This window comes from Gorilla gorilla, chromosome 14, assembly GCF_029281585.2.
Source record: "Gorilla gorilla gorilla isolate KB3781 chromosome 14, NHGRI_mGorGor1-v2.1_pri, whole genome shotgun sequence".
NCBI classification, from domain to species: domain Eukaryota; kingdom Metazoa; phylum Chordata; class Mammalia; order Primates; family Hominidae; genus Gorilla; species Gorilla gorilla.
Window position 1 is genome coordinate 39,854,057 of NC_073238.2, and position 12,350 is coordinate 39,866,406.

The 12,350-nt window shown below is 41.0% G+C and overlaps 1 protein-coding gene across 5 annotated transcripts in view; it reads left to right on the forward strand.

Moving 5' to 3' along the window:
* Window positions 1-12,350, forward strand: part of ATP8A2 (ATPase phospholipid transporting 8A2) — a 652,717-nt gene that overhangs the window by 154,844 nt on the left and 485,523 nt on the right. For all 5 annotated transcript variants that reach the window (XM_031001328.3, XM_055359710.2, XM_055359711.2 and 2 more), the window contains 5 exons: window positions 417-457; window positions 5,118-5,191; window positions 7,457-7,526; window positions 9,056-9,183; window positions 10,430-10,541. In XM_031001328.3, the coding sequence (XP_030857188.2) occupies window positions 417-457; window positions 5,118-5,191; window positions 7,457-7,526; window positions 9,056-9,183; window positions 10,430-10,541 (425 nt within the window). The remainder of the gene's footprint in view (window positions 1-416; window positions 458-5,117; window positions 5,192-7,456; window positions 7,527-9,055; window positions 9,184-10,429; window positions 10,542-12,350) is intronic.

Sequence of the window (12,350 nt, forward strand, 5' to 3'; positions counted from 1 at the left end):
GTTTCACCCTGTTGCCCAGGCTAGTCTCAAACTTCTGGGCTCAAGCAATCTGCCTGCCTTGGCTTCCTAAAGTGTTAGGATTACAGGTATGAGCCACTGCGCCCAGCTGTTCAGTTTTTTTTAAATTGTGGAACAGCAGGCTTTTTTTTTTCTTCTGGGCTGAAAATAAGTAGATTTAACTTACATACATACATAAACATTTATGTGTATGCATTAGTGTATATATGTTACAGAGGTACATGCCATACGTTGGTGTTCCATTTTGAGGGTGGGGGTGCTGATGTTATGCCATCATGGCTAAAGATAGGGTATGTTAGAATTAATAAATGGAATTCTAAAAGAAAGCTTTTGGATTTTAGGAAGCTGATTCAATTTAACACCAGTATTAACCAATATTTTATTTTTCTCTTTTTCAGTGTTAAGAAATGGTATGTGGCATACCATTATGTGGAAAGAGGTAAAAACTAATTTTAAAGATGTACCAGTACTATTGGTTTGAAGACGTGTAATGAATTGCTGGTCTTGACTGCAGTATAAAGTTTGTGTTAGACATAGTAGAGTTTTCCATGAGGTCTGCTGAGACCCGATGCATGTTTACTCTGTCCCTTGCACCTTCTAGTAAGGGCCCAATGTGTCACTTCAAGCTATGAACTTCATCACTCCTGAGTGACATTTCTGAAATCTCAAAGTATTTTCTAGTTTCTAAATCCAACTTGAGAAATATTTTCCCTGGTCCTCTGTTGTCTTAACCTAAGTTAAAGTTTATTTTTGTTTTTAGCATTTGTGATTCTCACTTTAAACATTTTTGGGTGGAAAGGTCATTAACTACAGAGTGGTGGAAAGGGGGCAAGAAACCACCCCGTTTCTGTTCTAGCACAGCAGTTAGCTGTTCTTAATAATAGCAAGGAAAGCTTTGCTTCCACGTCCCTGGAAGTATGAGGTTTAGAGGGTTGAAGAATGGTGTGGTTTTTTGGTTGTTTATGGTGATGAGTAGAAAATTTAGAAGAAATCTGCCATACCATCTAGGTATTTTATATCTGATAAAATTAGCTTTTTAAATGAGTGTTTTAGCTGGACCTTCTTAATGGACACAAGATGTGTTGGGGGATGACTCTCATTAGTCCAGCATTCAAAGCCGATTAACATGATTTCAAAAGAAAACAGCTTTTTAGAAGGGTAACTTGAAGTGGTTCTTCTTGCTAAATAAACATTTAGTAAACAATGTTTTTAAATGCCTCTTACAGTCTTTTATATCTGAAAAATGCCCGTGATATGGTAACTGCAGCATTTGCTTTAGTTTTCATTTTACTTTACTTTGTTTTAGGAGAATCCGCCACCCTTTAAAGAAATTTATCCTTTATAGTGTTTTACAGTAACACCTTAACCTGTGCTGCAATCTTGAAGTCGTATGCTGCAAACATTCATCAACCTCACGTTTGGAAAGGTCATGGTTCTTGGTCAGGAGGTTGGGAATTCTTGACTCAAAGTGGGAGAGATGCTCCCAATGCTGAAGGAATTCAAGGGTTCTCCCAGCACTGGGAAATTGCCCCTCTATTTCTCTAGGGTTCCTCTTGTTACTCCCTCCCCAGAAAGGTATCAGTATCAGCTAGAGTGAAGAATGATTTGGATTCAGAGGGCCTGACATTACTTGAAACAGCAGAAAATGGAGTGATGGTCTCTGATTGATGGTCTTCTGTGGTCCAGGAGCTGACGGCTTTGCAGACTCCTAAAACTCATGACTGTTTCCATTGTTCATTTGGGAGAAAAACAACCATAACAAAGAAACACCAGTTACGTACTGTACCACATGCAGTTTTATTTCCATTTAAAATGTATTTACTTGGTTTATTTCAGTGGAGCTCCTGGCATGTGCCAGAGATTGTACTAGGCATGGGAAGAATGAAGCTCAGCGCTTCCCTTAAGGAGTTTCAAACTTCAGTGGGCATCCCAGTCACTGTCCACAGGGCTGCTGGAACCCAGATGGCTGGGCCCACTCCCAGGCTATCTGATTCACTGGGTCTCGGGTGGGGCCCTAGAATTTGCACATTTAAACAAATTACTAGTTGAGGCTGATGCCGATGGTGTAGGGAGCACACTCAAGAACCACCGGTGTCCTGGGAGACAGAGGCAACTAACCTAACGCAGTGCAGTTGCTGAGCTCTGTGTAGGAGAAAGCTTCCACTTTGGGAAGAGCTGGGAGGGGCCACCTACCTAGACCCAGTGGTTCAGATCAGGAAAGTCTGCCCTCCAGAGATGCTCTAGTGCGCTCTTGAAGGGTGAATCAGGGGTAACTAGCTGCAGAACTGTGAGTAGTTCAATGTGAGGATGAGAATACAGGAGAGGGCAGAGGTGTCAGGCAAGGGGAAGCTGGCTATCCTTAAGGTCCCCAAAATGATAATAATCTAATCTGAAGTGCTGAAGCTCAGATCTGCTGTCCCCTGGGCTGTAGCTGAGTCACTGGTGAGCGCCAAGAGGCAGCTCTCAGGTGGATCTCAGTGGCTTTGATTGACTTCGAGAGGGTCTTTCAGCTACTTCCTCAAAATTAAGAGACTTGAGGAACTCTCTGAGGCTAGAGTGGATTCAGGGATCTGGAGGGTTTCTGTTGCCAGTGTACTAATTCTTTGAGGGAGTATTGCACACACAAGGAACAGTCATGTAAGAACATTAAAACCATTTCCAGGCTGGGCATGCTCACGCCTGCAATCCCAGCACTTTGGGAGGCTGAGGTGGCTGGATCACTTTAGCTCAGGAGCTCAAGATCAGCCTGGGCAACATGGTCAAACCCTATCTCTACAAAAAAATACAAAAATCAGCTGGGCATGGTGGTGCGTGTCTGTAATCCCAGCTACTCAGGAGGATGAGGTGGGGGGATCACTTGAGCATGGGAGGTGGAGGTTGCAGTGAGCCTTGATCGCGCCACTGCACTCTAGCCTGGGTGACAGAGCGAGACCCTGTCTCAAAAACAGAAAACAAACAAGCAAAAAAAATATTTTTTTTCAAGCAAAATCCAAGTAAGTCATTTCTTATGTACACAAAACTTCTTAGTACTTGGTTACTGGGATATGAATGTTTCTTTATTTAGAGAGTAAAGATGAGAGAAAGCCATAATTTCTCTTGTCCTCCCACTTTGAATTTAAAAAAATCCACTGCCTTTTTCCATTTGAAAACATGACAAATTTTCTTGTCTAGTGGTTTTTTCTTTACTAATTACTTCTTCTGATTTTTATATGTAATTAAACTATTCATATGAAATAGTTTTAATTTAATTTTATTCTTTTTAGACGGAGTCTCGCTCTGTTGCTCAGGCTGGAGTGCAGTGGTGCCATCTTGGCTCACTGCAACCTCTGCCTCCTGGGTTCAAGCGATTCTCCTGCCTCAGCCTCCCAAGTAGCTGGGACTACAGGTGCCCACCACCATGCCCGTTTAATTTTTTTTTTTTTTTTAGTGAGATGGGGGTTTCACCATGTTAGCCAGGCTGGTCTTAAACTTCTGACCTCAAGTGATCTGCCTGCTTCGGCCTCCCAAATTGTTGGGATTATAGGCGTGAGCCACTGTGCCTGGCCAAAATATTTTTTACTTTTAAAAAACACTTTCAATTCACATAACATCCATTGCTTTTGTACTGGTGGTTGTTAAAACAGCTTTGTGGCATTTTCCCCAGACACTTTAATAAACAACTTAAAGCACCAATAGGATACCTTTCAGTAAATTTGCCTTTTTCCCAACAGAAAATTAAACATGGGCACCTGCTAGCTTGTAAGATCTGGCAGTTTTTCACAAGTATCGTTATCACTTGAAATTCCTGGTTTCTAAGAGAATAGTAACATGGCTAGAATAGGAAATAGAAAGCATAAATGCCCACTTTGAGCTTTGCAATTATTACTGTACTAGTAATGCTCTTCTGGTATCGTCAGAGAATTCTAATGTCCTTGACCTTCACACTCATGATGTCCTTTCAGTTATGCTCCCACTGATGGAGACTGACATTTATATGGACCTGTTTTATGCCAGGTGCCGTGTATACTTCCTTAGTCACTGCATTCACCTTACAAGGCCGGTGGCACTGTTTTCCTGTTTCAGACATGACACGCTGGGGCGCTGGGAGGCGAAGCAGCTTGCGGAGATCACAAAGCTAGCACACGGCTATAAAGCTAGGATTGGAGTTAGGCTTGCCTGATTTGAAAGCCCCCGTTCTCTCCACCCTAGTGCTTTCTGCGATGTTACTGAAAGGATTTGTAGACACTTCGCCATGGTACCATTTTGGAGACTACAGCCCTTTTCCTTGGCTTGAGATCTTCTGTCTAGTGGAGTCTGTTCCCCAAGGTGGTCTCTGACTTTGGCCGTGATCCTTTTTCTGGGAATTTCTTGAGGCTGTACAAATCTTCTCCATTTTATGTGGTATATTTCCAGGGGGACTTTCAGGTGCACTTTTCATGGGTGAATTTACTGTTGCCTTTTAATCAGAGCATTGGCCTTCCGTGCAGCTTGCCCAGTTTTGAATCCTGGTTCTAACACTCAGTGGCTGTATTACTGTGATCAAGTTATTTTGTTTTCTGCACCTCAATTTGTAAAACAGAGAAAAATTTATGTGTGTTAACTTAGTTGATCCTTGTAGTCACTCTATGAAATATGTGCCTTTATCCTCATTATATAGATGAGGAAACTGAGGCACACAGAGTTTACATAACTTGTTCATCGTTACACAGCTTGTCAGGGGTGCAGTGGGGATTGAGCCCAGGCTTTAGGCTGGCTCTGGTGGTGTGTGCGTGACCGTTCTACCCTACTGTGTACAGCTATGGAAATGCTCAAGTATTTGTAAATGGATGCATAATTGTAAGAAAACGAGATCTTTATAGCTGTTCTGACTTAGCCCTTTTCTCCCTCTCCGTTTCCTTTTTTATTAAACATCATTGCAAAAAAAGGCAACATTACCAGTGTCTGCATGGAAACACTTTCCTTTTGTTCTTGTCAAGGAAAATAATTTGGGCTTCTCCATCTTTAACTTCATGGCTTAGTTATATAATAATTTTTTCTTCAAATATTTAACCACCTTTCTCACCATGTGTGTTTTGTTTCTTTTCTTTCATGCCGCTCTGTCCTCATCCCTGTCTCTCTAGGTGGCAGTGGGAGACATTGTGAAGGTCGTCAATGGGCAGTATCTTCCAGCAGATGTGGTCCTGCTGTCGTCCAGGTTAGCTGTGCTAGTAGGCACCTTTTTTGCAATAAATGTTAAGAACAATAAAATATTAAGCAGCGCCTGGGGCAGTCTTGAGCAGCCTGTTCCCTTCTACCATCCTCTCTCTGTCCCCTTCTTCCATTTCTTGTCATTTCCCTTCTCCTGCCGTGACCCTTGGTTTCTTTCTCACATTCATTCCTTTGTGCTTTTTCTGAACTCTTTTATGTGTGTTGACTCCACTTAGTCTCCTGGCTATTTTGGGATTTTTTCTTATTTATAGGGGCACTGAGTCAAGAGCAGTGGAGTGGTCCATTCATTAATGTCAGGTTGCAGCATATCTGAGATTTCAGAATCTGTTTCCTGATGGGCCCTGCCAGCAGTCTGTCCTGCAGAACCCAGTGCTGCACACTGATAGCTGTTCAAGAACCATGGGTGTTTTCTCAGCGTAATCATGACCAGCAGATGGTGTTTGCTCTTCATCCATCCATGTTTTGCCCCTTTTCTGTCCAAGTATCATTTTCATATTCTCTAGGTAGTTTTATTCTAGGGAGGAATCATCACTCAGTGCAGTTCTTGACTTTTTTTGGGCTTGGTGCATGAAAGTACATAGCTAGGAAAGAAAGCCAAAATTAGGGCAAGAATTGACATCTATTCTTGAATTCAAGATTAAATTGTGTGACGTTAGGACTATAACTTCCTATATTTATACACTGTTGGGAATCATAGATACGCATGCTGTTTGCATTTTCTTTGATTGCAGACAGCGTTTCTTGTATTGAAGTTAGTCACTCATTGGATTTTAAGCCTAAGCATTAATTTTCTGCTTGAGATAATAGATTTAAAAATAGGACTCCAGGCCTATGGAGGGGGAAAAAGAACCAATAACACAGGGCAGGATTTATGTTTGTCCATATTGATTGACAACAAAGAAACCCTTAGAAATATTAAAATATTGATCACTTGATAGTTCGGGCTTTAAGTCTTTAAGTCTTGGCTGTGACCCTAGAAAATTTAGTGTGTGTGTGTGTGTGTGTGTGTGTGTGTGTGTGTGTGTGTGTGTTTTGTTTTGTTTTGGAGACAAGGTCTTACTCTGTCACCCAGGCTGGAGTGCAGTGGCTCAATCATAGCTCACTGTAAGTTCAAACTCCTGGGCTCAAATGATCCTCCCATCTCAGCCTCCTGAGTAGCTGGGACCACAGGTGCATGCCACCGTGCCTGGCTAATTTTTAAAAATTTTTTTGTAGAGGATAATTTTAAAAAATTGTTTGTAGATGTTGCCCAAGCTTGTTCTGGAACTCCTGCCTCAAGCAATCCTCCCGCCTTGGCATCTCAAAGTGCTGGGGTTACAAGCATGAGCCACAGTGCCCAGCCAGTTTTTTTTTTTTTAAACTTGGTCTTAATACCAGATTGCTTTAGCTGACATCATGTTTCCAGCATGCTCATTATTAGTGTTTGAGTGTGTGCTGTGTGCCGAACAACCTGTTGAAGAGGTTGTCCCACTTAATCTTCCCAATAACCCTGGATAGCCTTCTTTTGTACATGACAAGATTGAGATACGGAGAGACTAAACAATTTGCCAAGGCTATATAGCCCATAAAGGTAGTGCTAGGGGATTTTTACCTTAACTAGTGGTTTTTTAATTGGAAGAGTCAAGGGGTGGTTAATCGCTAACTGTGTGAACCTAGCTAAACTCAAAGATTAGAAATAGGATTATAATATCTGTTATGCTTATTTTTATTCTTCGAGTTTCCTGTCTTTAATGCTAGGTGTTTTGATTAAAAAGTTGGCCTTGAGACTGTAAAAATGGCAGAGAATTAAAGCCTTGCCAAGCCTGTGCCTCGATCCTTCAACTCCTCTGGCTGTTGTTTTCTTCAAAAAATGTGTGTTTCTACTGGCCATGCCTTGGGCAGCCTTTTTGGTCAGGCCCAGCCCCAGACTTGAAGGATTGCCTGAACCCAGTGGTTGGGTCTGAGTGGGGACATCACATGTTTCCCTTTCTCTTTCATCTTCAGTTCATTCCTGTCTTCTTGAGGCTCAGCAGTCATTATGTGGGGCTTACAAAGGCAGATCATCTGGGCAAATGACTCTCTACTGGTACTGAGTCCCAAAGATGAGTGTGTGTTTCCTTTTTCATGCATTACTCCTACTATCGTGGTTATTTATAACAATTTATTTTGAAGGGCCAATCAGCAGACACAGATTCCATAATAGAGATTTTCTAAACTGTGAATTTGTGGAAAGGACCTTATGAAACTTGGCTCTTTTTTTCTCTCTCCTTAGTGAACCTCAGGCAATGTGTTATGTTGAAACAGCTAATCTGGATGGGGAGACGAACCTTAAAATACGTCAGGTAAAGTCACCTCTGATGACTTGTGTTGTTATGGTAGACACAACTGCAAATGTGGTCCCCACATATCTTTTTCTAGAGAAATAAAATATTCAGCCACAAAGGGTTATGCCTTATCCATAATGGAATCTATGGGAAGAATATGCCATTTATGATGAGGGAGAATGTGTCTCGAAAAAGTAGGCTGCATCAAACTCTAGGTCATGCAGGGTGCCAGGCCTTCATATAGCGTCTTATTGAGCTCTCTGCCTGTGATGCTGGAGAGAGGGGACATCTCGGTGAAGCTGAGTGGCTGGGAAGGACACAGCTTAGTGGACAAATGGAGCAGAAAAGCTCCAGGTACCCCAGTTTACATCATTGTTGTAATAAAGATTCTAATCCTAGAGGGTGATATAATTAGATACAAAACTTCCATGCCTTAAAGAAAACTATTCTTACCATATATTTTAATTCTAGGATGAAGAATAGTCTTTTTTGGTTCTTTTTTTTTTTGAGATGGAGCCTTGCTCTGTTGCCCAGGCTGGAGTGCAGTGATGCGACCTCGGCTTACTACAACCTCTGCCTCCCGGGTTCAAGCGATTCTCCCACCTTAGCCTCCTGAGTAGCTGGGACTACAGGTGCATGCTACTACACCTGGCTTAATTTTTATATTTTTTTAGTAGAGATGGGGTTTCACCATGTTGGCCAGGCTGGTCTTGAACTCCTGAACTCAAGTGATCTGCTTGCTTTGGCCTCCCAAAGTGCTGGGATTACAGGCGTGAGATACTGCACCCAGCCAAGAATGAAGAATGGTCTTTAACATATAAAAATTTTAAGCACTTTGAAGCTTAAAAAACTTTTGCTGCTTAAAGTTGAATTCAGCAATTCTATCCATATATCTTTCTTTTCTACTGTAGATATTTGCTTTAGACTTTTTTTTTTCCATTTAAAGAACAGTTACAGCCTGGGCAACATAGCAAGACCCTATCTCTACAAAAAACTTAAAAAACAGCTGGGCATGATGGCACATACCTGTAGTCCCAGCTACTTAGGAGGCTGAGGTGGGAGGATCACTTGAGCTCAGGATTTTGAGCCTTCAGTGAACCATGATTGCACCACTGCCCTCCAGCCTGGAGGACAGAGTGAGACCCTGTCTCTTAAAGAAAAAGTGAAGAGTGCTAGATAATGTAAAATATTGGAGGGCTACTCTATTCTATCTTTATGACCAGTGTTAGAGTACAGCTAGTAGATTATGCTTGCTGTAAGGTGCTGGGGTATGTTAATTATTACTTATGCACGGATGTTTCTAGTACAGTGGTGGAATCTTAACTTTCAGCTTCATTACATTCTTTTGCCACTTTCGCATTAGATCGTTGTGGCAAAAGCTACTGGAAAAGTCTGCCTTGAGGGGCTGACAGTTTGACTTGTTAGCCCCCCAAATTATTGCACTGGAGATGCCTTATTTTTGCTTTTGATTAACCATAGGGATGCTGAATGGTGTCCCTAAGCACAGAAGATTGTGTTTGACTTCCTCTTTTGGTTTAATCTTTTAGGGTTTGAGTCACACTGCTGACATGCAAACACGTGAAGTTCTGATGAAGTTATCTGGAACTATAGAGTGTGAAGGGCCCAACCGCCACCTCTATGACTTCACTGGAAACTTGAACTTAGATGGGAAAAGGTATTATATGCCTTTTCTTCATTGTCTTTTAAACTATGTGACTAAGAATTACTGGAGCTTTGGAAAATATGTTTGTTTCCTAGTTTTGTAATATTTTAAAACAGTGAGATTTCATACCCTTTCAATTAATTTAAAGCCTTCCTTAGATTTAAGAAAAAAACCCTGAGCCCAAGGGCCTCAGATGAGGCTCAAAGCATGTGGCATATTCTTTCTGTGCCTACTCTCTGCCAGGCAGGAGAAATGGTTTTAGCTGCATAAAATTGTCCAGAAAAGCAGAGGAGAGTTATCTGAGGGGTATACAAGCTAATACACTTGTTACAGAAATGTGTGTGTGTGTATTTTTTTTTTTTTTTTTTTGCTAACCACCTTCTAAGGAGCATTCATTTGTTTTTAAAAAGTTCAGTGAAATGAACACTTATTCTTCCTTTAGAATATTCAGTGCCCTTCTGTCTATATTCTGTTATCTTTGTTCTTCTGGCATTTGTCATGTTGTTCTGGAGTTGTCTTTTGTTCTGATGTTGGAGAGCAGTTTCTACCTTCTGGCCATGTTTGTCTTGAGCCTCTTGCCAATGCCCCTTCCAACCCTGTAACCCAGCCTCTTGCAACGTCCTTTATATTTTGACGACCCAAGGCTTGGAAGGACCCATAGGAATCAACCCAAATTATTATAAATATGACAACTAAGTGTGACTGCTTCTTGGTTTCATTTAGCATGCATAGCTATACTATGGGCTCCCCATTTTGAGTTTCTAAATTGTCACTCAGGTCTTTATTTACTCATTAAGTCATCCTTAAAAAAATTGATATGATAGGTTGCTGCTTTTTAAAATTTTACTCCTTCCTAATAGTCTGTAAAATACACTAGATTTATTTTACAAATAACAATAATAATAATACTTCCAATAATAATACTTAACTACAAATGAGTAAGCTTCGGTTGTTATTTTAGCAACTTCCTTTCTGGGTATTGAGTTTCATAACAGGATCATGAGAGATATAATTACCTGCAACATTTTATAGAAAAAGCATTTTTTTTCTGTAGTGATGAATGTAAAATAAAGCTTTCTGTGGGTCCTTTTGGGGTAGATTAAGCCAATGGTAACCTTTGTTGTCTGTGTTTCTCAGTGAAGGAGTTCAAATTGGAGGAAAGGGAACATTTGATTTATTGTGGGTTCATGTTTAAGGGAAAAACTCATGCTTATTTTCCAGACTATCATTAAATATCATTGTTGTTTTTTATTTTTAGCCTTGTTGCCCTTGGGCCTGACCAGATCTTATTAAGAGGTACACAGCTTAGAAATACTCAGTGGGTCTTTGGCATAGTTGTTTATACTGGACACGACACCAAACTCATGCAGGTAAAACATTTCTATGCTGATTTCAGTCTTTTTTTTCTTTCTACTTTTATTGACTAGAAGGTGGAAAATGCAGATGTTGCATTTAGGAAGTTCAAGTTTGTCTATGAACCTAAATTTGGAAAGAACTGCCTTTATTTTAGTTTCTTAGGTAGCTTTTTCTAGATTTCTGTTCTCTTATCTGATATTTGTTACCGTATGCCTGAACTACAAATGGTCTTTGTTTTCTGGATTAGGGGAACAATCAATTCTAACTTATTTTATCTTCTGGACTTAAGCGGGAATTAGTTCTAACTTTTAAATTTCTCTTTCTACTTCTCCTCTTTATCCCATTAATTAGGATTTTATAGCAAATTGTCTTATTTAACTGAACTTTAGAGACTTTAAAATCAGTTATTTTTGAACCGTTTAGTTTTCATAGACCGAAGAAAAAAATGAAGTTAAAATGATTTTGCTCTTTTTCCCTGTTAATGTTTTTTAAAAAACTGTTTGTGAATTTATAGGTCACATTGCTATTATGATGTATTTTGCCAGACAGCTTTTGAAATTCTACAGAAATCAGTGTCCCTGTATGTCATTTCTTACATTTGTTTGGTATCACTTGGCATCTTTTTTTTGCTAATGGTGGCTATTAATGAGAATTGGCTTTTCAGCTTGTCTGTTCTTTTGTATAACTTCTAAAATGCACATTTGGCTGTATTTCTTGATTTAAAAATATTTAGTGACCACATACCAAGTCTAGTGCTAGACCATATGGGTGCAATAGTGAAAGGCCCAGGCTTATCCTCGGGGAGCCAGTTGGGCTAAGGAGTAATATAGAATGACAAAGTAGAGAGAGAGATACTGGAATGTGTGTCATTACTAAGTGCTGTCAGTGTGTATAGGAGGGTCATTCAACCTAGGCTGGAAGCCAGTGGACTACATGCTAAGAATGATTCCCGTGGCAGAAGCACATTTTAGATATTGAGCTAGGGAAGGGAGACTGTTGTGTTGGTCTCCTCTTTGAGGTCAAATGATAGTCAGATGAAAGAGGTAAGTATTAGAGGAGATGAAGCAGTAGACGTTGGTGGCCACCCCAGCTAGTAAACACATTGGAGACAGGGAGGAGAGATGGGATTAGAAGGGTTGAGAGACTCCCTGAAGTTGAAGAGGATTATTGGAGTTGCTGAGTGACAGGCTGATCAGTGGGTAGAATCTTGTCTTTGTATTTCTGGGGTAGAGAGTTTCTAGCATGGGAGACCTGGGAGTGACTCGTGTGAGTAGGAAGACAAAGGCAGAGCTGTTGAAGGCCATTCAATGTTGACAAGTAAGGAACTGAGAGACTAAGGCATTTGATGGGCCAGCGCTGTGATTTTGAAGATGTGATAATGGTGAAGCTGGGCCAGAAAGGAATGCCATGAGCCAGTTGTCAAGTCTTCTGTGAGTGACAGGGAGCAACTGAGAGGTCAGTGGCCTGGCTACGGGGGAGGGGCAGAAGGTAGTGTAGCCAAATGGTGTAAATTTTATGAGTGAGTTTTTGTTTGTTTGTTTGTTTGTTTTTTAACATGGCATCCAAGGAATAAAGGTCCAGAAGTATTACCAGGTCTTGAATATGCATCCAGTAATGCTACCTTCAGAGGACAAAGGATGCAGATGTCTACTGGCGCACCGTCTGCTTGGGGGTACTCAAGGGAGGCGTGTCTTTGACTGTGTGAGGCAAGGAGGAGAGAGCTCTTGAGGGAGTGGGAGTACAGAGGGAAGTTCAGGAGCTGGAAGGGTAGGGACCCAGGTGCAGTGGCCTGTTGCAGAGCTTGTGTGTTGAAGCAAGGCGGG